Here is a 24,810-nt window from a genome sequence, read left to right as displayed (position 1 = left end):
TAAACTAACAGTTTTAAAGCATAGCTTGTCGTGGTTATTCTTTCAAAGGTTAAAAAAGAGCTTATTCAAAGCATAATCGACATGAGGATCCAAACTCTTCGGCAACTCAACCAAGTGGCAGCTTTTGTAGCTTTTTCCAACGAAATCAAAGAAGAAACTACACCGCAGATTCAGGTACCTCGTTAGAATACATCACTATGGACATACATGTCTACCCTCATAATGCCTGTTTTACAGGCTTTGTGACAGTAGTTTCTACACGTTGTTTCAAGAGAAACACAATGCGCAGTAATTTGAATATCACTGATACATTTATTCCCTATTCTTCTCCTTTTTCAGAACAATTCTCTCCAACTTCTTACTATGGCTGTACACTTCTTGGAGAGCCATTTGGACAAAAACTTGACCCATATTACAGATCTGCTTCTGGGGGGAGTTACATTCATTCTTACTGCAGCTACAGAAAAACCAGTGCTTGAAAACAAAACTGAAGAATCAGGAACGGTAATTTCACTTCTTTCGATTCCCGGACGTTGATAGTTACGTGAATGATTAACCGGCTATGTAACCAGTTAACTGAGGTAGAGCTCAGCCCCTAAGATACCCTCTTCCTTCTGACATTATTCAGACGCAATTTTCCAAAAATATGCTAACTTGCCTCAATAATAAATGCAGGTGTTGAGAGATAAACGGTCAACTTGAAGTGAGCGCTGTTAAACCATTCGAGGAAAATAGAGCAATGATAGTAAATAAGGAAATATTGTTCAATGTATTTCTTTGAACTCCTGAAGAAATATGTATCTTAATTGATTTTCTTTCCTTATTTTTACGTCTCCAGTAGCTCAGTGGTTAGAGCATCCGACTAGATCTCGGAGGGTCGTGGGTTCAAGTCCCATCTGGGGCTCGGATTTTTTCTATTACACTAAGAATTGTTTATTTTTACGTTGACAATGTAAACACCAACTTAAACCTGGCTAATAATAACCACACTGTTAGTCTTAGTAAAACAAGTAACTTACTTTCTGTACTTGCCTTCGTTGTCAAAGGAGATAATCAGAAAGGGGATAACGCTTTTACATAAAATAACAGTCATAAGAGGCAATTCTGCAACTGGCACAGACCAAGTCAAACTTCATTCCAAGGGCATTTCCATCTTACGAGCAAAACTGAAGAGCAACAAAAGAGTCTTTTACCTAGAAAGAAATGAAGTTCACTTGCCAGCGGAAATGCTACTACAAAATGGTACAGTACAGGTTAGAAATTTCTTATTTTACCAAGTACTAGATTGGAAGAGGGCCACTCTACCTTATTTACAATCCGTTCCCATGGAAATTTAAAAGGAAGACGTAATGCGTATCTGTTTAAATTGTACTTATCAGGAAAAGCCGACAGCCGTCGATTCAAAGTAACAACGAAATAAAATAGAAGAGTTTTCGCTTGAGCTCTGTTAAATGAATAATCGCTTTCCTTGATCGCTTTCTTTGAACTCTTTCCCAACGACAGTGTTATTCAAGAAATTTAAAGCTTGATAACGAATCATCAGGTAGTGGTATGAAACTAAATCCATCCGAAGGATTACGGTCATTTGTTTTTGTAGAGGAAAAGATGGGGGGAGGATATATGCTATTATTATACATTGCAGTCACCATCTGTCTTCTCATTGGCTAAACGCACACAGTTAATTCTGGGAAGCAGCGCAACCTACAGATTATTCACTAATCTGTACCTACAGATTAGTGACTAATCTGTAGGTTGCGCGCGCGATGCACGATTTCCAGTGGAGCAATGTCAAGTTCACGGACAGCGAAGTGAGAATGGCTTCTCGATTCGCTTCATGGACCCAGCGAGAAATTTAGAAATTACTGGAAGATAAAGATTCGGAAAATACTAAAAGATCGACAAAAGTGGCGAAGGAACTGTTCTGCGAATACCTTAAAGAGAAAAATATCAAGGAACCACACGACAAAAAGGAATTAGCCCAAGTGAAAATTTGTTTACCACACAATTGTAGATTTTTAAGCGTTCGAAAATAAAGTGTGTTCGCTGCGATAATGCGTTTGACGTAATTTTCTTTAAAACAATGTATAATAAAACAATTATTGAGTTCGGTCTTTGTGATAAGTGTGTAAGTGTTATAAGCCTTAGCCTTCGGCTTCGGCTTATAACACTTACCTCGACCTTGATTATTCCGGATATCACAAAAACCCCATCCAATCATTGTTTATGACTCTATTATTGTAGATGTATTGACATTCTAGGAGAATAAAAGCAAGAGGCCTGGAGGGACGAGCGCCTGTTTTAAGTACAACCATTACTCATTCGTGTCCTCCATTTAGATCATCAGGTTTGATAAGAACCCTTATAAGGGGTATCCAGAAGTCATTCCAGGAAACGTATCATACATTGATGTCACGTTTTGGTATAAAAATGAGACCGTGAAGAGGATTTACAATCTTAGCCATCCAATTAAGATTGTATTTCCCAGAGAGTCAGTCACTTCGGTGGAAATGAGTGAATCAGCCGAGAATCTATTTCTTACAAAGAAGGCAATGCGTTACCACGAGTTTGATATACCTTCTCATGAAGCCTCAGTGATTGTGAGCATTCGACCGGAAAAGAACATTACATTGAGTATTTATGTCAGGCACGGCACACGGCCAACACCTCAACATCATGACTTTAATGTCACCTTGCCGAGGGCTAACGTTGCTTGTTTGAATTTAAGCAGTGAGGAGAAACGTAACTGCACCCCTCGCGACCCTTACGAATTTGATATTTTACCAAACGTCACAGGACAAAATGGATCTCATTTCATCGGCATTGAGATCCTAGAACAATCCCCGGATGCTTTAAATAAATCACAGAGAGCAAAAGGGGATCGTGATAAAGATGGAGAGCCAATGGATCAGATGTCTTGTGTAGAGGTTAGGCCAGCACCGACAACTCCTTCAACAGTGAAAAGCAGGGTACCTCGACAATTCGACCCTGTAAAGGATTTCAGATACAACCTAACTGTTAGGGTGGCAAGCTGCGTCTTCTGGGATGAAGTGATGAAACATTGGTCTGTCTATGGAGTAAAGGTAGGTAATGCAAGAATAGTACAAGAAAAAGAACTCGGCCAATATTCAGTCGTTCTGGCCTCAAGCTTGGTCAATAACGTATATGTATTAAAATAAAGCCAGCGAAAAGCCTAGACGCGTAAGGTTTTTTTTCAGACTGTAGCCAATTGCGCTTGACGAAAGAACTTGAGGTGCCGGTTTGCATTCTGTTTGGGTATTTATCATCGAGCAAAGTAATCGATAACTCTCCCAAATTACCGGAAGCAAACAAGCACCAAACAGGAAAAAGCTGGCAATTATCAATTCATCTCAGTTTTAAATTTTTAGATCGCTCCTGAAAGCAACGAATCTAGAGTGGAATGCCTCAGCAATCATCTAACAACGTTCGCTGGCTATCTGTATGTAGTTCCAAACAAAATTGATTTTTTCAAGATCAATGTGGGCTTTGAGCATCTGCCACCAGAAAACGCGGTCGTATTATCCACAGTTTGTCTCATCTTTGTGTGCTACGCTGTTGGGCTGATGTTTGCCAGAAAGGCTGACAATAGAGACAAAAGAAAGGTAAGTTCTTTACCAAATATCGAGGTGTATAACTCTCTCACTTGAATCATTGTCTTGACGGATCAGTGCTGTTAAGCTTGTTCACCAAAAAAACTTCCAAATTGGCCTAGAAAAGTTTGATGTCTCAGTTGTGAGAACCTTTAAATGATTTCTCCTGCACTCTGAGAACAGAGATTTGATGGAATACAGATTTAAAGATTTAATACGAGTCTAAACAGCACTATAATAGTCCATTAAGTCATTCAGACCGACAGGGATTTTATGATCAACGAGTCGTAAACATTATAATTGTAATTCACGTTATTAGATTTAGCTTCGAAATCAAACATTTTTCCTACATTTGTCGACATAAGACTTAGAAGAAACGCTTAAATTCATAATTTCGGTGTTTTCCTGTGCGGGAAACGCCAGTGAATTTCATAAGCGACTATTTCCCTCTCAGGTTGTAAACACTGAGGCGAGGTCGCAAAGCCTAGAAGACTCCTGTACTTACAGTTACCAGGTCTTCATCCAGACTGGAATGTGGTACGACAATGGCACCACCGCACGCGTCGGTATGATACTTTTCGGTGAGGACGGAAACAGTGATATAATATACTTTATGGATCCTTGGAGAGAAAGCAAACTGTTCACACGTGGTAGCGTAAATACGTTTACCTTTGACCTTCCATGTCATCTAGGACAAGTGTACAAGATAAACATTTGGCACAATAATGCTGGCAAAAGTCCTTCGTGGTTTTTGTATCAAGTCGGTGTTAAAGACCTTTCCACCGAGGAGACGTGGCATTTCGTTGCAAATAGGTGGCTTGCTGTGGAGAGTCCTGACGGTGCAATAGACGTTGAGGTCTCAGCCGCCTCGCAAAAAGAACTAACGAAATTTAAAAGGTTGTTTCAATGGCGGGCTATAACAAGCCTTGCAGACAGGCATTTGTTTCTTTCCCTCTTTGTCAGGCCACCGCAGAACCCCTTCACACGTTGCCAGCGGCTGACGTGTATGCTGTCAATCATTCTAGTGTCACTAGTAACCACTGCAATGTTCTACAGGGATGATAAAGACGAAAAAGATCTAAATTCCTTTCAACTTGGTCCACTTGAGCTGAGCTTAAGGCAAGTCATTATCGGTGTACAGAGCGGTCTCATTGCTTTGCCAGTTAACATTCTCACAGTGATGATATTCAGAAACACAAGGAGGAATGTGACGTCAGATTCCCCCGACGAATCTAAAGACGAGGGCACTTCCACACAAACGCCAGGTTTTTTTCCACCGTACTTCATTTTTGTTGGCTGGGTGATTTGCTTGACAACTTCAGTTACGTCAGGAACCTTTGCAATACTCTACAGCGTACAATGGGGAGCGGAAAAATCCAATCGCTGGCTACTTTCCGTCGGAGTGTCAATACTCCAGGATATATTGCTGACTGGACCAATTATCATCATAGTCAACACATCTATCATGTCTTTAATAAAAAGGAAACCAACTGAGGAAGACGAAATCGAAAAGAAGACCCAAAAAGCAAACTTAGTGCACGTTGTTCAAGAAGATGAACTTGCGGCTAGCCACAAGCCACCCGACGAAGAACTTCTGAAAGCACGAAACTTGAAACTTCAAGTGAAAAAGCTGCGGCGATTCTTTAAAGATTTGGTAATCTACGTTGTCTATGTCGTCCTGCTTGTGATTGTATGCTATGCAGACCGTAAGCCTTCAAGTTACTTACAGACAAAGACGCTAAAGGACACCTTTAGTTCATTCTACCAGGTAATATCACTGCTGGACTAGCCTGTATTATTATTGTTATCGTTGATGATGCTATTATTGTTGCTTCTGTTTTATACCGGGAAACATGCCCAAAGCGTTATTCACCACTCGTCTTTCACAAAACGATCAAAATTAGTTTCGATCCGGGACTGTACAAAAGAGATGTTAAGACTACCAGACCGCGTCACTGCATGCTAAAAGCTCTGTTAGTATGTGACAGCAAGCTCCCTACTAAGATATAGACTTCACCCATTGAATCCAAAAAGGCACATCTAGTTCTTAATCTCATTTTCTTTTGCTTTGTGAAGAAGCTATCGAATATCCTTGGAAGATCAAATAAATTTTCCACAATAAAAGCCAATCGTCTCACCTTGTTTAGGTAAAGGATGCAAGATCTTTTTGGACCTGGTTTGAAGAAGAACTAGTTCCAGGCCTTTATGACAGTGAAAAGTCCCTCAGTGGTAATGGGACCGGAATGATAAGTGGCAAGATTGGTTTTATTGTGGGCCTCCCAAAGATACGACAGATACGCATTAAGTCAGGTCAGGCAATTTTCTTAGCCACTCGGGTTTGCATCTTAAGTGAAACGTCAGGAGAGTGGGAATTTCCTAACATTATAATTAGAGCCAAAGGCGTCAGTTTCAAAGAAGTTTACTGAAATTATCAAACCTAAGTCAAAGAACAGAAAAAGGAGGCCTAAGACCGGCCTCGCTGTCTCTGTATTTTCCCTCTCGTTGTGTATTTCGCTGCTGTAGCCTTTTTTCTCCTTTGTTTTGTTTTGTTTATTTTTTCATTTGATAGCATTTCTAAACGGGTGTTTTATCAGACAACGATAAGTCTTTTCAGCAAAAAAATTCTTTAATGTTATTCATCGTGTAGTAAATAATAATTGGATGAGACATTTTTTTGCGGTAAACCTCTCAGATACTTAACTTACGCGATGAACATTATCTTTTCATCACCTGCAATTTTATCTTTCATCATCCATAGAACCCACATGCAGAGTATTTAAAGTTCGACCAGTTTTACGAACGTACTTCAGGCAGCCCTGCACCTCTGATTTTTCCAATTCAAACAAAGATACCACGCCGTATTATAAACCCGGGTGGAAGCCATGGCCAACTTCCAACATTTCTACAAATTCACAGAAACTTAACAAAATTTGCCCAGAACCGTGGAGATATAAAGAACCCATGGGACTAGGAGACGCTTTCCTTCCGTATGGTGGCGGAGGTTACATAGCAAAGCTTGGGTACGATGCAACTACAGCATTAATGGTCAAAAAGAGCATGAAAGAGAATAATTGGATAGATAACAAGTCAGCTGCGGTTATTGTTGAGTTCATAGTATTTGAACCTGCAAATCTTTTACTCACCGAGGTCATGCTTCTCTTCGAGAAGTTCGCAAACAGTAGAAGAAATACAAGAATTGACGTAATTCACCAATACATCTTCCCGTCCACTGGTTCCTCTCTACGCTCATTCTATCGCGTGAGCATTCTTCTGTGGCTTATTTTAATACTAGTTTTATTTATCCTTGAAATCATCAAGGCGATAAAGCAAGGTCGAGCATACTTGAGAAGCTTTTTTAACTGGATTTCCATCTTGCAGATTCTTTCATCTTGTTGCGCGGGTTTGACCGTTTTTCTAAAAGAGAACAACTTAAAAGCTTTTCTTCAACAAATACGCAGAAATCCCTATGGCGATTGGAGCCCTTTCGAGCTGATCATATGGTCGAGTTTTGAGGAAATTATTTTGTCTATTGCTGTTGTGACAACAACCATCAAGTCCCTCAAACTCATACAACTCAATCGTCATGTCCATGTCATGAAATGGACCCTTCAAAGCGCCTGCCGGTACCTCTTGTCTTTCAGCATCATTATCTTAATGCTTTCTCTCGCCTTCGCACAGTTCGGATCACTTCTGTTTGGAGCGAGTGATGAAGAATACGCGACACTATATTTTGCGCTGCGTACAGTACTCCAAATGGCCATCGGGATTGGAAAAATACAAGTTAATAAGATGAAAGGTGATTCAAGCGAATGGTTTGCCCCCATTTACCTGTTTGCTTGTATGTTAAGTTTGACAATCGTTTTCGTTAACACCTTTATTGCAATATTGGATGATGCGTTTCATCAAGCCAATGACAGACAGTACCCAGGGGAAGGAGTGATTGTGTTTATGAAGGAATGCGTAAAAGACTGGTTCAAGAAAAATAGAAATGTCGATTCTGTCAGAGGAGTATACAGAGAATCTCCGTTTCGAAAGACAATCCGGAGGGGGTCTCATAAACATTTCCTGCGGAAGGAAAGTCCTGCAGAAACTGACAGACTTTTGGGCTCTGAACGAAAGCTTCCAAAGGAATCTTCAGTGCAGCTTACAGGATTTAAACGCCTGGATGACAAAGGAGACAATCATCACAAGAGTAGAGCCAAGCTCGCCGAAAGTGAAAGTCTTTTGAGTTACGAAAGTCTTGACGAAGACACTGACAACTTAGCAAGCCATCTGATCCTTTCTCAATCGGGTTCAACTAAATTTAAAAAAGAAAACTACACAACTAAGGTGAAAGATCTTACTGATGATGGTGAATATACGCATATAATTGACGCAATTGGAGACATTTATCTCGAAAATCTATCAACCGAAGAGGAACTGCTGCTGTCTGATATCACAAGAATCATGAAAACCGTACGATCCGATTTCTTGGCAGCACTCTGGAAAGATGAAGATTGCTATTCGGTGTCTTCTACTTCTCTATCATATGACGGTAGCTTTGAGGAACTGAATGAGTCAGCATCTATGCTGTCTTTGATTCAAGCCTGTAAGGACCCCTCGAACAGAAATGCTTGGAGTTATGTCCGCGGCATGCTCAGGAGTCAGGGTAGACGTCTCCACCGCAACCTTAGGCACCAGTCCAGGACTCACAGTGAGGAATTGAGAGAAAGCTACATATGAGTAGCACTCGAAAACTGAAAGGCTGCTCGGAGTTTGATCAAAACGTGGGGTAAATGCGTGATACCGATGAACGGAAAGTGTAAATATACAGAACAAAAACCAACCATGAAGACAGAAAACGAAACTGACCGATGGAAAAAAAATTATCCCCACCAGCTGCTACATATTTCCTTGAAATTTAGCTATGAGAATTCGGTGTTAAATTAAGATAACAACTTCCACCTGATAACTCTAGGTATTCTCAGTACTTGTTTGCTTGATGATATATGGATATTATAGGGAGAAGTTACATGTTAATCACTTCTGGGGATAAAAGGGTTAACAATCATCTTGGTCCTTCCGCTCGTAACTCAAACGAAAAGAGAAAACCCTTAAGGTGTATTTATTTCCGCGTTGCCAAATTTTCTAATACCCTGGATTTATCTTTTATCTTTGTTGCTATGAAAATATATGCCCTTAGAGGACGTTCTCTAGTTTTGAAGGCTATCGATCGGCTGACAAACCATCCACTGGTCGTGAGTTGAGAACTAACGAAATTAGGCGTGGAAATGACGTCAACACAGGATCTTTGCTGCTCTATGTACATAGTTTTTAATATTAGATCACGGAGAGAGAATATTGCATAACGACATACAAAGGGTTGCACCGGGTCAAATTTTAATCGCGGCTATTTCACAAGTATAATGTGTTATCATCGGTTGAATGAAGTTCTGATTTAAATATGAAAAACCGTAAACTGCATGTACTATTTATTGTCTACTTCGTTTAGAAAAGGATATCCGATAGTGATTCACAGCTCGCTATGGATATGTATAGAAAATTCTTTTCAAAAACTAGAATTTATTTATTTATTATTATTTTTTTATCTTGCATATCTGTATCATTATGAAACTGTTACGTGAAATATCCTCCTCTGTTGTTTGTAATAGGACACCTATTTTGAGATTAATCGTCGAAGTTTGTTCTCAGTAATATATTGTAAATAGAAAATTGATCGCATGATATTATATTACTCCTTAGTAGACGTTAATTTAAAATAGCACCGACAATAAAGTTAAAATATCAAATAGAACCCTTTTTCGTTTTAGATTGTCCCAGCTTTTACACTGTTTTTCTTAACCTGTGAGTAGAACAAGAACCCCATGCTAATTAAAGCACGTTATAACAAGGAAAGCAAATCTCAATGAGAACTCTTAGTAAATATATATTAGTCTCAAGTACGGGAAAGTGAAAGCATCAAAGTCAAAACTATTCTCAGACTTGTATCTGATTGGTTAAGGAAGAAGCGCTACAACTCCTGATTATATTCTACGTTCTATTGAGAAAATGTTCTAGGTATTAAAAAAGGTCTATGTTCGACGTGAACGAAAAACTGCTTCCCATTCCTTCACTCCAGTCGCTTTTTGATGAGCTTGCATCTTCTCTGTCGTCGCCCTCCTCATTTATGCTACCAGAACTCCACTCATTTTGTGTAAGAAAGAAATTTGCTCCTATTTGAAGCAGAGTTTTTCTCACCTCTTTTAGCGAGTTGTACTCATCCACCAAATCAATATCTTCTATTTTCTCTAAAACCACCTCTTCGAATCTTACGTCTTCGGATGGCAAGCAGATGTACTCTTCAGCTGCTTCGTCGTCAAATTCGGAGTCCTTATCCAAAAAGCCGACGACTTCTGCTTGCCTCTTATTAAATCGCAGTCTTCTGAGCTTATTTTCTTTTATTGAGCGTTTAGTGTTATACCAAAAAATCCTAGCTTTTTCCATGAAATATTGCCAAGCAAACCGAGATAATTCAACGTCAGGAAAACGCCCTTGTTTAAGAAGCCTTATCTGGCAGTACGAACTGTGAAGAATACTAAAAAACATGTTCAGTAATATCATTGCAATAGATAACGAATACCCAAAGGTAAATAATTGAGCCATTACCTGGTTGGCCGCTTTAAGCTCATTTGTGTACATGTTATTACCCAGGAGCCTTTCTAAGAGCATGATGAGGGATTTCGTCAGATTTGAGTAGGCTGACACATTGCTTCCGAAGAGAAGAGTACCGAGCTGTGTGTATGCGAGGATTGCAGCTGCGAACACCATTGAGTACGAAAATAGATGCTTAAATGCTGATTTCACAGTGTACGCGAAGTGACAGATATGATCATTGAATTTTAGCAACCTCAAAAATTTCACGGTAACAACGAAGACGACTAGAGACAGCAGCCACGTCTCTACAGCACACCACAGGACAATGTAGTCCGAGCTTGATGTGGCGAACGGATTCTCCCTAACACGCTTTACAAAATTACTAGTATATTTAGCCTTAAAGAAAAAGGAGACCAATGCAGCTACAGCACCGATAACTTGAAAAACATCGATCAAGTTCCAGAAATGTGTTACGTACCTCCATCCTTGATTAAAAAGTTTACAAATCTCCATTAAAAGTAATCCAAGAAGGAAAAAAATTAGTAGAAAGTAACAAGCCAAATAAAACGACCGAAAACCAGGGTCTGTGGGGTAAAAAATCATTAGGGTGTCAATTCTGGTGCTCATCTTGGAGCCTCCTGTTGGATACCTCTCAAACAAGTACTTGGCTGGGCTGAAAAGTGTACTTGAGGGCTCATAAACGGTGAACTCAACAAATAATGCAAATGTTCTAAAATCAATCCAATCGTTGTTTTCTAGGTCATCGATTACCCCTAAAGCTGATTCAGCATTATAGCCAAGATCAGCGACATAGCCTCCACCATCGTAAGTGGCGTAGAACCCGTTAAAGGGGAGTGCTTCCAAGGCATGTGCTGTCCTGTATCGCCAGGGTTTAGGGCATACGTCATCAAATGAAGCCTCAAATTCGCTGATGTTATATATTGGTGTCCAGTCACGGAGATTGTACGTCGTCTTGTCTTCTGAATGAGAGCTATAATATGACAAGCATCGCTCCGTCTTAATGTAATCATCCGTCAAACATGATTCTGCAAGGAATAAAGAATAAAAAAACCCTCATGTAACCTTCCTGAAAGCTCGCTTATCCTCTAGTTTGACCAACTTTTACACAATCAACCTTCATGCCTAAACATCTGTATATGACAGAAAATCCTTTGGTCGAGATGAAAATACATTGCCCATCCGTTAGAGTTTTTGGATCGATTATTGAAGATCGGTTTCTTTTTCAAGACGCCAACGATTACTTAGCACTGTCTCTGATTTGTATCTAAAAATACTTTAATCATGAGCTGGCTTGCCTTGAGGTGGAAAGAGAGCAAAGCATGTTCCAAGACTAGCACCTATTCATGCTAAATTCAAGCTCAATAACTTATCAGTGATTGGCGCCCTAAACTGCCATAGACAGCTTTGAGGTTTCACAAGCCAGCTCTCAGACATAAGAACCATACCCTCTCAACCACGCTAAGTGCTGCCTTAGACTCCTAACAAGTCCTTTCCTAGAACCGCATACCCTACAAAGTCTTGAATTCTTACACGTACCCGCTTTCACTCTAATCTGCCGGAGCCTGGGCATACCAACGAGGAAAGGATACCCACTGCTAATGAAACCTTCATTTAAATTAACCTGCTTTCCATTATACCACTCTGATAAGAAGAGGCCTGGCAGAAGTTTTTCTCGAGTCCATTTCCAAAATGCCGTGGTGTTTTTCATTCCCTGTGGATCCAGAATGAGGAGAAGATACAATTAGTTTTAAAATAAAAACTAAAGTTAAGTTGTCCGAACTTTGATGGTAAATCGTGATAACTACGAAAAGCGAGGAGGAGCTGTAATATACTTTGAATTACTGACTTGATGAACAACTACATGGTTTTTTTTTTATGAAACCAATCCAAATACACCTGTCATCGTCCAAATGTGAAGCTTAAGAAAATCCCCACGAGAAAAGATGCACCACGGGAAAGGGCGTTACCCTGAACAGTATTCTTGCCAAAGTTGATGGATAGAGATTCATAATAGTATATTGATACTCAACGAGTTAGGTTGGTCATTTTGTTCTGTATTGTGATAGGTAGTAAAAGTAAAGTGGCCCATCCAGGTGAAGCTCATCCCACTTTCCATAGCATGAAGCGACCAAGACTGTTTCTACTCTCAACAGAATGGGATGCTACTCGATCGCAAGGTAACCCCCTGTATTTCATAAGGCTTCCCTAATGATTCGTCGGTACTCATTAGTACTCCCCGATGGAGTGCCGTAATGTGGCACGCTGTGAGAGGCATTATGTCTTGTCCAAGAACACAAAAAAAAAACCGGGACAAGTCTGGACGGACTTCTCGGTCAGGAGTCCAGCCCACTAACCATTGGGTCACCGAGTTTCCCACCGATGAAGAAAACTAACCTCGTCAGATTTATTGAGTATATCCCCTATCGACTTTGTCAGGTGAAATCTTGAAACTTCTCTATTTCCATAGCATACCACAAATAGTAATAGGACAAAAAACAGAAAGAAGCTGATTTCCTGAACAGATCGAAACATCTTTCGAAGTTTTATCCAGAACCTTCGAGATGTCTGTAGCAAGTCCTCGTTTGGCGGTAGAACCATGATGTCTTCCTCGCACGGATTTTTTCGATGCGGCAAGCCACGCACCGGATCATGTTTCAGGGGTTTTCTGATTATGATCGATAGCAGCGAAGAAATAATTGCAATTTGAACAGGCTGCAAGATAAACACTTCTTGTAAAAAAGAAATGAGCAGTGATGTGAGCCATTCATTTGAGATCTTCGCTCCCCATTGCTGGCTGTATAACACGGTGAAGAAAGCTGAAGACAGAATCGCAAGGCTGCAAAATACCCACGCTATGTATACAAAAACGTTTGGTAGTCGTTCTGGCGAGTTTTCCTCCACGTGATCCTTTTGTTTTGTCTTGGGTCTAACGTTTCGAAAAACAGTTACAATGAAAACATTTAATGGCAGCGCAATTAGCCCACTTTGTATTCCAGTTTTCACCTGTGTCCAACTCATGGTCAACGGGCCAATTTGAAAGGTATCGTGAGGCTTCTGCCCAAAGTCATAGAAAATAGCATTTGTAATCATGGCCGAGAAAAACACAGACATGCAACATGAGAAACGCTGCGTCCGCGTAAAGGGGCTTTGAGGTGGTTTGGCGAATACAGAAATCCATAAGTGTTCATCAGTTAGTTGCTTTGAAGCTCGGAAGTAGAAAAGGTTTTTAAACGAAGAAACGTCTTTCTTGTTTGAACTCTTGAGCTCGACTTCGACCTCTCCCTCACCTCTTTCGACTGCCAGCCATCTTTTTGCGAGGATATACCATTTTTCCTGCGACTCCACTTCCGTTATAACGAGATCTTGTAAGAACCATCCAGGACTCTCGCCGCTATTGTCGTGCCACACTTTTACTTTGTAAAGTGGTCCCAGTCTTCTTGGCAAAGATATTGTAAATGTGTTAATACTTCCGCGAGAGAAAAACGATTTCTGGAAAGTTGGGTCGTTAAGGACGATCATATCACTGCACGAGTCCTCGCCGTAAAGTATCATTCCAACGCTGGCTGTGGTTCCATTGCCTATCCACATTCCTGTCTGAATTGATATGTGATAGAGATGTTGTCCCTCCTCATCGCCGGCCGGAAGATAAACGTTTGGTATTATCTAGTGGTAAAAACAACTTAAACAATCAATCTCTATCTGGCATAATAGCAACCTCTACTTATCTGTGTAACTGAAAATGTAAAGACGAGCGATTATTGAGATATCAATGAGGTCTCTCCCACAGAAAAGAGAAGAAAAATTCAGCATTTGACTAATCTAGTTTGGCACCCAAAGTGAGAAAGGGAATTCCTTCATCATTTGACAAATCTCACGGACACGTTCTAAATAATTGTAATCGTTCTAAATGTTGTTGTTTAATTCCTTTTTCACATAATAGTTACTGTTTCTCAATGTTTCTTCAAAAATTAGCATCGAAAATATCATAATGTGGCAAAATACAAGCCGTAAGCATAAATTCATGCGAAACTGGAGATTTTTTTAAAGTTAAATTTATTCGCATGTCTGACTTCTTTACCCCTTCTGAATAAAAAGATTAAGGCAACCGTTTTTTTTACTGACCTTTTGTTTATCTTGTCTGTCCGCTCGACGGGTGAAGACGAGGCCAATAAGATAGATCAAGAGCATGCTGCTTACCGTTGCTAGGACAACAAAGTTCTCTCTAAGATCTTTCGTAAACTCAGCAAACACTTTGTGAAATTCAATTCTATTTGGTTCCACAAAGAACTCTCCGCCAAAAGAGGATAGGTGGTTACATTGGCAGTAAATATTTCCCGAAACAACTTCTGGCTCAATCTAAAGAAGTAAAACCAGACATAATCAATTTTTAAAACGATAAAATATCACCGTTAACAAATTTCTTGCCCATAGGGGTGTGGTGGGCTCGTTTGCGACCCCATCATCACTCAACCCCCGGCAGACACAAGACAAGAAAGGATAATTGCAGAATTATTTTTTTTTTGTTTTTTAATCATCATTTACTAATGCTAGCAGCAACCCTTACCTTACAGCCCTCTTCGGTCCAATACTCCTTTTCTTCTGACCAATAAAAGCAACTTCCAATGGACACCACCAATGTGTAATTTAAATCAGTAGAAGCATTGAAATCTGGCAGCAAAATGACGGGTTTAGGTGTAGGGATTGGAGGCGGATCTTTCGAACCAACACAAGATCGTTTCTTCCGTCTTCCTCCATCTTTGCAATAGCTCCGGGGCCCAGTCTTAGCGGAGTGATCAACACTTTTTCGTGCTCTTTTGTGAAAAGGCATGTCTCCATAGGTACTGTTCACGTAATAATGTATCCCGATGTAGTGGATTCCTGTGTGGCCAGTATCAGAAGCATTGAAAGAAAAGGTGTAGTTATCGTTGCCACATTTCGGTTCCCCAAACTTGCATGGTATTGCAACTGAAAAGGTGTGCATCCCTGGCGTGGGATAATCATAAAAGCTCACATAAACACGCAGAGAGACAGGAGATGATGTCACTGGTTTCAGGTTTATAAAAACTACATTCTTTTCGTGAGGAATGTTGATTTCATGGTACTGTATAAGCTTAGAGTCGTTCATTTCATAGCTTGGTTTGACAAAGTAGTGCACTGTCTTGTTTAGTATATCACTGTTAGATCCATTGTTGGAATTCTGCGGTATGTACAGCTGCACTGGCTTCTTCAAGTTTGGTAAATACGAACTATTCCCTTTCTCAGGTTGAAGTACAACGTCAATAACCCATGATTTTACTGAAAGACAAAATAAGGCGTACCATCTATTCAAAATGTCATCTTACTTTGACATTGCTATAAGGTTCTTTTTTCGTTGATTCGCTGATATGTTTGCCTTTACAAGTTTTACGTTAGCTTTTCTTCTTCAAGCTCACGAGTACGACTCCGGTCTTAGTATTTGACTTTTATGGTCACGCGTGTGGTTTCACAGAAACACCGTTTAAACCTCAAGAATATGACGTAACGGGCTTCATGGACAGGTCACTGCAATAATTCATTTCAAATATTATGGAGAATGGAAATCTGCAAATCTTGGTCCTCACCGCAGAATTTTGTTCCCCAAAACAATTTTACAGTCGCACACATTCAAGCATACGCAGTTTTAAGATCGATCGAATGATCGTAAGGAAAGACGCAAATTACAAGATGTGGCTTTTCACAGAGACCTTTTCATACTTGTCATTTATATGGTTCTCGCTAAGAGAACTGTGTTGAAACCCACCTTGTGAGTACTTTCAACGATAAATAAATCAACAACTCACCTCTTGCTGCACTAATGTGCCAAGTGTAAGGATTTATCTTGAATAACACCACCTTGCAAGTGAGATCAGTCCTGTTAACTCCTTCCGCATTATGTGTTTCTTTGTATATCGGTAGTTTAAACCTCGTCTCGTCGATTTTGACTGTTGCGTTTAACTTATCCCGCGCGAAGAGAACCATGGACAGAGAGCGAGTGTCAACAACTACAGGTTCAGCAGCGAATTCGCTAACCATGAGGAATCTTCGAAGTTTCCATACAATTTTAAGAGCTTTCAGGGCAATTTCTCTTCCCTGTAAATGAAGAATAAATTAAATCGGGAGTTTTAAACTATAGAGTAGTTGGCCCTTGACCAAGCCTAAGTGAGGTAAAGTACTGAGCATGATGCCACACAGTATTTGGCTTAGTTAAACCAGCTCGCTATGCTTTTTGGTGTTCTGCTAATTTTAACGTAAGATGCCATGGTTTAATAACAGCCAACCCAGAGTGAATAGTTATCCCAGTGAAGACTGTAAGTTTGTGGAGTAGAAACATTTCGTAATTAAATTGTCATTATCGAGTATTCTATAATACCTTAGTCTTGTTTACTTCGTACCACTGTTTTCCGATTGAAGAGCTTAGTCCATAGTTTCTGGCATCTTCAGAAGATATTCTCAAAATATTTCCCAGCCCAAGTAATACGTTCGAACTGATTTTTGCCACCTCATACGCATCTTCGCTTTTGTTAGCTAGGAAATTAGTTGTATCCTCTAGAAGTTCCAAAGCCACTCCCTAAGTACGGAAGAAACTCGTGTCAGAATGCTGAATGTACTCATTTCATTTGTTTACTTATTTATTTATGCATTTAATTTTTGTTGTCAGTTCATCTAGAGATTGTTTATTTATCCATTTAAAGCCTAAAGACCGTCTTACGATATTCTTTCCCTTTTAAACAGGGCTAGCTTCATATCTTAACTTGATAGCTATCTGGAAAACTGTAAACGAGGAAATTCACAACCGTGCTAAGGGATAAAATAGGTATCCCACTTTACCTGTGCAGCTTGAGAAATTTCGTCTCTTTCTTTGGTTGCCATGGCTACCTGCGTAGTAACTTTTGAGAAAATCTCCATATCGTCGATTCTTATTCCTTTCAGTGTGTAAATGATGTTATCTTTCAGCTAGGCATAAGTAATAAAAGGGGATATTAGATAATTTTCCTCAAAAGGCATCCACGAGTAAATCGAGGCCTTTTATGTGGCTTATAATATAGATATTGTTACCTTCCGAGCTGTTTTCTCTGGTATTGCATCGCTATCATCTTGCTATTAAATAAAGAGAAAAGAAAAGTTAGAATTTAATTTAATTTAGTTTAATTTAGTTAATTTAGTCCATTTTCACTGCATTAAGTTTTGCAGTGGGGAAGGACTAGAAAGGAACATAGGAACCATTCGTGGTAGTCCACCCTCCCACCCATTCCATCCCGGGAGAGGACATCCATCACACAGTAATCTCGTGTGTGGGAAATTAACGTCTCCTACCCCAACCCTGCAGGAGACGGGACCTCTATTTATTCGTCCCTATCCGAGAAGACTAGAATATCTAACCATTTCTTGGTGTTATAGAAAGGTAGCAAATTCTTCTCCATTATTTTGAGACCCTGAGTGTTGGTCCGGCCGGGGCTGGAACCCTCGATCTCCCGCGCAACAGTCCAGCGCTCTATCCATTGAGCTAACCGGGAGGCATAGCAAGCTAGAGAAATAATCATTTTCTGCTGAGTATCGGTTGAAATGGCTTTGGTTTTTACACACTAGTTCAGAAAACCCGGGCCACTTCCATAACCAATCTGATGCAAAATTAAAACCAAATTGGTTATCTGTGTCCTTCCACCATTGTTTTTGATTGCAAATATCTCCTCTCGCCTTTCTCTTTTCCATTGCAATGTTGCCATTTCTTCTGACCGTCCCTGAAGATGAAAATTCTGTTGCTTTCAAGGATAAATACAAGGTAACTTACTGATCGCCTTCTCTGTTCCACAACTGACAGCACCGAGATCGCCACTTCACTTGCCTTGCTAAACTCACTCGAGTTTGCCAAGTCGTTGAATTTGTTCTTCGTTCCATTTGCAATCTTATTCAAAGTTTCGATCACTGATTCCTGGTATCTCACCTACTCAGAATGAAATAAAACTGCTGAGACTACCGGAAAAAAACACATCTTGAAAGTGTACACCCGAAACAAGCAGTGATGCAATCGTAAATCGAAAAAGCACAATCAAGCATAAAAAGGTGGTTTTGAAATACCAGTTAAAGTAAAAAAGAATAGAAATCCTGAAGTAGTCAACCTTCCCTATGCTAATTGCGATGACAGGATTTTCAATTACCTACGATTACAATAAGACATCTTCCTATTTTCGTCGGAAAAAGATAAAAAGATAAATCTCCTGGATTTTTTTTCCAGTTTCTCAAAGTTTGCAATGATAATTACTCCTGGTTAGCCGTGCCTTTGCTCGATAAAGATTCATTTCGTAGCCATCAATTTCGGAGAGGTCAGCGTGAATCACGTATTAGCATTCCCTAGAGACTATAGCAGATAAGCCGTGATGATGTCATTACAACATCAAACAAAGCCATGTCAAGCAAATAACTAATCAAATTGTAATCAGATTCCTTTTCAAAAAAACGGAACGCTCTAAAATTTACTCCCTCCCAACGTGTAGTATCCTAGCTCATTTCTTTGCTTGACTTTTATCCTGAGGTCGAATGAAGCTTACTTGATTAAAAATAATAATGATAATCATTGTCTTACCTTGACTTTAATTTGGCTAGTTGTCATATCTCCAAGTTTATCCGTAACACGAACGTCCACCAGTAACTCAAAGTCCTTTGCTCTATCCCCCACGGGAAGAAGTGTAGTCAGCGTGTTATTTATTGCCTTTGGGTAATTGATCACTATGCCAGCCCTTGTGTTGTAACGATACTCATACCTTAGGGGTTGATCCTCGTCACGCCATCCAACGCAAGTTATATTGAATAACGTTTCCACTGCGAAACCGTCATTAGGCGTGACAGTACAGCCAACTTCATTTCTCATGGGCAAGGAATTCATAATAAACTCTTTTTCGTGGCCTTCGAGGATCAAATCATGTTTAACTTGAATTTCAATCGTAGCATTGATCTTTATCCGAGGTTCTCTGGTTTCATCAGAACTATTCCATAAGTGAAATGCCTTCAAGGAAAACATTCTCAATTCTCTTGGAGTTGAACGAGTAAATGCTAGTATATTTTTCCATCTACGGCTATGGTTTGTGGTGTGAAGAATGTAGACAAACCATGTTATATTCCTGATCAAATTGCATAGTTTGCCCTCACATTTAGGGTTGAGCTTCAACGGTTTGGATTGAACGACCTTATCACCGCAATTGGCTATACATCTATAATAAAAGAGTATCGTCACTGATATTATTATAATTATTACTATTATTATTATTATCATTATTATTAATAGTTGTACGACAGGCTCAGCAGCAGAAACGAACTTATTTCTCCCAATAATAAGTTCACGTTTAGTACTAAACAGCAACATCTCCTCATTCACCCTTTGTTTACATTTGTAAATGAAATCTCATTTCGGTAAGATCCAATTACTTCTAATAGCCTCAGGAAAGGTTGTAGTCCATAGTATCACACAAGTTTAAGACATTTTGTGCAATATATTGATTGCAACTAAAGTTGAAAACAATAAAAAATGCTAAAAATGCTTCCAAATTTAGGATTTGAATCAGTTTGTAAGTTACATCGAATTTCTAAGTTGACTTTAGTTCCTAAAAATTTCCAGTAGTGAAAATGCGCAGATATCTCAGACAGATCGATATTACAATGTATACTCTGCAATATCCTCGTGCTCGTTAACGCCAGCATTGGATCACATGGTGGATCTTTTCTTCCCTGACTTTGTTCGTATGCCATCCAATCTCATTTCGAAACTAAGAAAAATATGACGGTCTAATTAATAGAAAGAGTGTCAAAAGACATTTCTATATTTACCTGAAAGTGAAGTTAACAGCTGGATTCACCTTAAGTACGTGAGTTGCTATTTTTCTCCTGTTTCCCTTTGAAATTAGAACTCTGAAATAATAGCTCTGCTTTGACTTTAGTCCAGCAACATTAACGACCAAAATTGTTCCGTTTTGGGTCATCTTTCCGTAACTGCAGCCCTCCTTCAGAGACATATCGTCTTTCTTCTGGCCACAAAACCAATTAAAATGAAGCACTCCATGGGCCAGGCCATCCGGATCATGTGACTGCGAAGCATCTAAGACTACTTCACCTAACTCTCCTTTACTAGTCTCCTGCCTGCCTTTTATCACTGCTGAAAGTTCTGGTAGTACCACCTTTAGGATGCTAAAAGCCTCTATCTTCTTTCCATTGAGAAGTGCAGTGTAACTGATGAATATTGAATAAGGAGTATTGCAATATCCACAAATCCGGCGAGGGTTAAATGTGAGATTCGTCCTCATGCTAATCGGTGTAGATATTCTACTTTCGCCACAAATTAATGACATTTTCCATAAGGAGGAACTTAATCTGCAGCGGGTTTCACAGCGAGATATGACGGGAAACAGTTCCGGGCGCGAAGTTGTTAAAACTTCCATGGTTAAAGATTTATTATTGACGATGTGTATATCAACATCAGGGGAGTAGCAACTGGACTTTGCTGAAATTAAATCAAATATAAACTTGTTATATTACAGAGAAAATGAAAATTCACACTTGTAAAAGGTTATAGTTTCCTTAAGGTCCTTCAAGACAGCTTCACCTACGATCTGAACAAGATTCGGGAGATCCAAGTCTGAGCCCTGACAAGAAGCCATTGAGTTATCTTCCTGGTGAAGACCTTAATCTTGCAGTTCCATTTTCTATACAGGAGTAACAGTCGTTACCACCTAAACTGTTAGGAAATCTTAAGAATTTCTCGAAGGATATTTGCCTTGGAATAGCATCCTTTTCTTTTCTTTAGGAAGGGAAACAATACTTAAAGTAGGTTTATGCTGAATAAACAAGGGCAATATTCGGTGATTAAGAGCCGAAGAGTTGAAATCAGTTTACGTAATAATTCTTAACTCAAGCTGAGTGGCACGGTAAGTGATATGTTGCAACTTTCTGTGATATTTATGGATTTTCTAAAATAACTACTTGACAGCGAAAATTTACTATTTTACCAACCAGGAGAAAAGATTTCAATCTCTCCTGAGGTGAAATTCTTTTCCAAGGTACTAGACACGAGGGAGAAAGCTTCCTTGATGCAATGTATCTCCAACTCAGCGGAAACCAATGGCTCGTGGGACTTTGTAATTAATCTGTATGGAAAAAAAAAAAGAATGTAATTTTGATCTTTGTTCCTCATATCTGCTTCGTTACCAAGTTAGACAGTGTCTCTTTCCATTAAAAATCGAACGTCTCTTTATCGAATAAGAAAGGTTTTAAAGCTCATCTCAACCCAAGAGTAAAGAATGACCAAAACAATTAGCACACTCACCGAAAGCGTCGAAACGTCACACCCAGGAACCCTTGGGTGTTTTCTAAAAGACGTTTTATCTGCAAGAAAAATGAGCGCACTCGATAAATGAGCGAATATAGGAGACACTATTACATAAGAAGTTAAAAGTTGCACAGAGTGGCATATTCAATATAGAATGTGCAAATGAAATGGTGTTCGATACATCCACATCTTTACTGGGTGTGTAAGGCATAAAATGTTTAAAGCGTAGCATCCCTCGAGGGCTCAGCTCCAAAATTTGAATACTCCTTCCCTTGAAACAGAAAGCATCTGCGATAGACCAGTGACTCTTAGACAGAGGGTAACACCTCAGTAATAGAGCTTTTACTGCAGACCAAACCAGCGTACGTCATTTATTGTAAGATTGTTCGAATGTACCTTGTCTTTAGATGTAGCTGACCAGTGTGAATACAGTTCTCTTGGGTTATCTGAACATTTAAGATCATTAAATGCAGTAGAATTCGATATTGTTAGCCTCGCCAAAAAGTAGTAACCTATGGATGAACCAGACTTGTGTTTAGTAAATAACTCGAACTGTTAAGTGTTTTCACTCACCGCTTAATCAGTTTTCACTCACAGCATAATCATATGAACAATAGCTAAACATAATGATGAAAGAGCTTATTTTCAAGTTTTTGTTTTGCTTCCTTTCCACACCACTAAGTCTAAGTGCTTCATTAGGGAAAATTTGGCAGCCTTTAGGATAACGTTTCCGCTAGAAACAGTCATGCTAAGAGAAATGATGGACTCCTTTGCCGCAAAATACACCAACGTTTCCAGTAGAATTCAAAGGTGTACCAGCGGGGATTTCCTTCACTTCCCGCCTACTCATCTCTTCAGAGTGCCAGTACAAGCAAATGTTTTGAAGATTGACTGGCGTTTCAAGCAAATTTCTTTCAAAATGTCCTTAAAAGTTTATGTCAAATACCATGATAAGTTAAGTAACTATAAAAAAAAAAAACTGAATAAGGGCTGATAGTTTCTAAAGAAACTGTTTGGGGCTGCGTCGGTGGGGGTAACGAAATAATTTCAATATATAAACAAAGTTGAAATGGTTAATTGGCCACCGTTAAGATTATACAAGCTGACGTTTCGAGCGTTAGCCCTTCGTCGGGGCTTTTATAATCTTAACGAAGGCCAATTTACCATTTCAACTTTTTTTATAAAAAAAAAAAAACTAACAACTTCGGAGAGCAGTTTTGCCAAGACCTCTTAAAGAATTGGCGCAAAAGAGTAAAATGTAACCAGACTTACCGAGAGCACAACCATAAAGTCGCATTCGCATGCCAATGTTATTGTTCCATCTGAGCGGTATTACTATTACCTGGTTCGTAATAACCGGAAGTGGGACGTAGTTGTATTGTTGTGTAAAAATGTTGTAGTTTCCGGTGAAGTTCTGGAAGCATAGAAATTCCACGCATTAATGAGTTAAAGTACTTCCAAGGAACAATTTGATTTTTGAGGCTCTAGGCGTTTGTCGTGTATGGAATATATGTTGCGTGTCCGTTGCCACTGCTAAGACAAATGGAAACTTCCTGTTGCAGTGGATAGTGATAAAGAAAAGCAGGTGCAATTTCTTCAACTTGTTTAGAGCTTTATCTTGGATCATCGCATTTTAATTCCAATTAATTTTGACAAAATGAATGTAAATATTTCATAAGATAAGGATCGGGTGACGTTTAGTGGCCGGTATCATTTTATATTCTTCCCCCTTGGAAACGTGGCTGCGAAAAAGCTGTTGTCTATGTTGCCTCTAGCACGGCATTATGATTTTTATGTTCGTAGCTTGGAATGGATATATCGACATAAATAGCCTGTGTTTCTAACTTTTCGCTATTAATGGGGCTTGATTCCAACTCGCTCAAAATATTTTCAGTGACTGAAGGACAAACGACTCAAGCACATACTGTTTCCCTTAATGGTTGGTACAAAGAACTCGTGTGACAGTTGTTTGAAAGCCACTTTTCCCGAAGTTGGGGGATAATACCACCTGCCGTGCTTAAAAATGCTCTCTTGTGAAGGAACTTCACCACGTTATGTACTTAAAAGAACAACCTTAAAAATTTGACGTCTCTCTTCCAAAATTATATTTTTATCTTTTCAATCCACAAAAATCCTTGTTGTCAAATGGATTATTGCTGCCTTCATTTCGCGGATCAGTAAGTTTCAATTCTTGAAAGATTTCATAACGTATCGCAACTCCTGCTCACTTTACAATACAAAAATGAAATCCAAATATTTCAAATCAATGCTGTCGGCCCAGATCAAAGAAATAAGCTTAGGAAAGAAGTATCGAATACATCACCGATTCTGTAAAAATATGTTTGTATACTGCATATTGTATGTTTGTATAATACATTCATTAAATTCGTTTTCATTTCCCACATCTAAAGACTCTAATTAAACACAATTTATGAACTATTCATCGAAGAGACGAAAGACAACTCTGCCTGAGGGTTTTTAATTAAAACGCAGTTATTAATACTCGCGCTGAAAAAATCAACCGAGTAGTCCTTGTTAAATACAGATACAACACCAAATCAACTTTGAATAATTACAACATACTGAAATAACCACACGTCTTACCTTCAATTCTCCACTTGTTTCTTTGAAGCTCAAATACTCTTTTGCAGTAGAATACATCAGCATATAATCTGTGATCCATTCTTCCTTATTGGAGTCATTGTATCCAAGCGTGGAAATACCTGTAACTATACTCTCGTTTCGTAATTTGGCTATGATCCATGTCTCATTTCTCACAAAGTTAGCGCCATTTTGTAATCCTCGTTTTCTCTGATTAATTTTCTGAAGCGGTCTTCGAATGGCTACTGTGATGCCTGAAGCCGAATGGACGGCAAACTCATGGTCGAAAAGCATGGAGACTTTTTCAATTTCCAATGGAGATCTACAGTTGGCTTGTTAAAGAAAGATACACGTTAGAAGAGTCTTAAAATGACTTCCCTTATCAAAAATTACATAATATTTTCCAGTGCTACTCTCAAATCCTGGCATTTTAAATCACAACCTACCGGTCAATTTTTTAATCCCGAGTGGCTCGCTAAAGGCTTTTCCAAGTATGATGGAAGCAAAGACGTTGAAAAACAAAATTGATTCCATCTGTAAAAACGTTGGATCCTTAGGCCGTAAATCCGACCAAATCCAAAAAACATCTGAAAAAACCTGTTGAGATGCTTTCAT

General features: G+C 39.3%; 2 protein-coding genes and 1 non-coding gene across 3 annotated transcripts in view; 2 read left to right on the top strand and 1 right to left on the bottom strand.

Annotated features, from left to right (window-relative positions):
• The window catches only part of LOC111319277 (polycystin-1-like protein 1), a 19,200-nt gene extending 9,798 nt beyond the window's left edge, over positions 1-9,402 (top strand). The window contains exons 9-16 of the mRNA XM_088762585.1: positions 49-174; positions 340-504; positions 1,047-1,253; positions 2,337-3,080; positions 3,387-3,620; positions 4,063-5,376; positions 5,756-5,918; positions 6,367-9,402. Coding sequence (XP_088618711.1) covers positions 49-174; positions 340-504; positions 1,047-1,253; positions 2,337-3,080; positions 3,387-3,620; positions 4,063-5,376; positions 5,756-5,918; positions 6,367-8,330 — 4,917 coding nt within the window. The 3' untranslated portion in view covers positions 8,331-9,402. The remainder of the gene's footprint in view (positions 1-48; positions 175-339; positions 505-1,046; positions 1,254-2,336; positions 3,081-3,386; positions 3,621-4,062; positions 5,377-5,755; positions 5,919-6,366) is intronic.
• Trnas-aga (transfer RNA serine (anticodon AGA)) lies at positions 831-904 on the top strand. The gene has a single exon. It is a non-coding gene; the product is annotated as a tRNA-Ser (tRNA).
• LOC111319280 (polycystin-1-like protein 2) lies at positions 8,971-24,810 on the bottom strand. Its single transcript, XM_088762583.1, has 18 exons — positions 24,642-24,810; positions 24,199-24,527; positions 22,867-23,008; positions 21,991-22,106; positions 21,592-21,650; positions 21,279-21,412; positions 20,100-20,769; positions 18,862-19,486; positions 18,070-18,222; positions 17,337-17,378; positions 17,109-17,234; positions 16,651-16,848; positions 16,082-16,370; positions 14,827-15,557; positions 14,385-14,618; positions 12,657-13,925; positions 11,799-11,973; positions 8,971-11,287 (listed from the first exon to the last, which is right to left on the bottom strand). The coding sequence occupies exons 1-18, from the start codon at positions 24,808-24,810 to the stop codon at positions 9,669-9,671; spliced, it is 7,080 nt and encodes a 2,359-aa protein (XP_088618709.1). The 3' UTR covers positions 8,971-9,668.

Source organism: Stylophora pistillata, chromosome 6 (assembly GCF_964205215.1).
Source record: "Stylophora pistillata chromosome 6, jaStyPist1.2, whole genome shotgun sequence".
NCBI classification, from domain to species: Eukaryota; Metazoa; Cnidaria; class Anthozoa; order Scleractinia; family Pocilloporidae; genus Stylophora; species Stylophora pistillata.
Note: the sequence above shows the minus strand (reverse complement) of the source record. Positions and strands in the feature narration are given on the sequence as shown.

Coding starts and splice junctions, on each gene's coding strand:
- LOC111319280 (XM_088762583.1), bottom strand. CDS start 24,810: ATGAAAGCATCTCAACAGGTTTTTTCAGATGTTTTTTGGATTTGGTCG. Junction 22,107..22,866: donor ACTTTATGGTTGTGCTCTCG/GTAAGTCTGGTT, acceptor GTTCATCCATAG/GTTACTACTTTTTGGCGAGG. Junction 13,926..14,384: donor ACAGACAAGATAAACAAAAG/GTCAGTAAAAAA, acceptor TTTTACCACTAG/ATAATACCAAACGTTTATCT.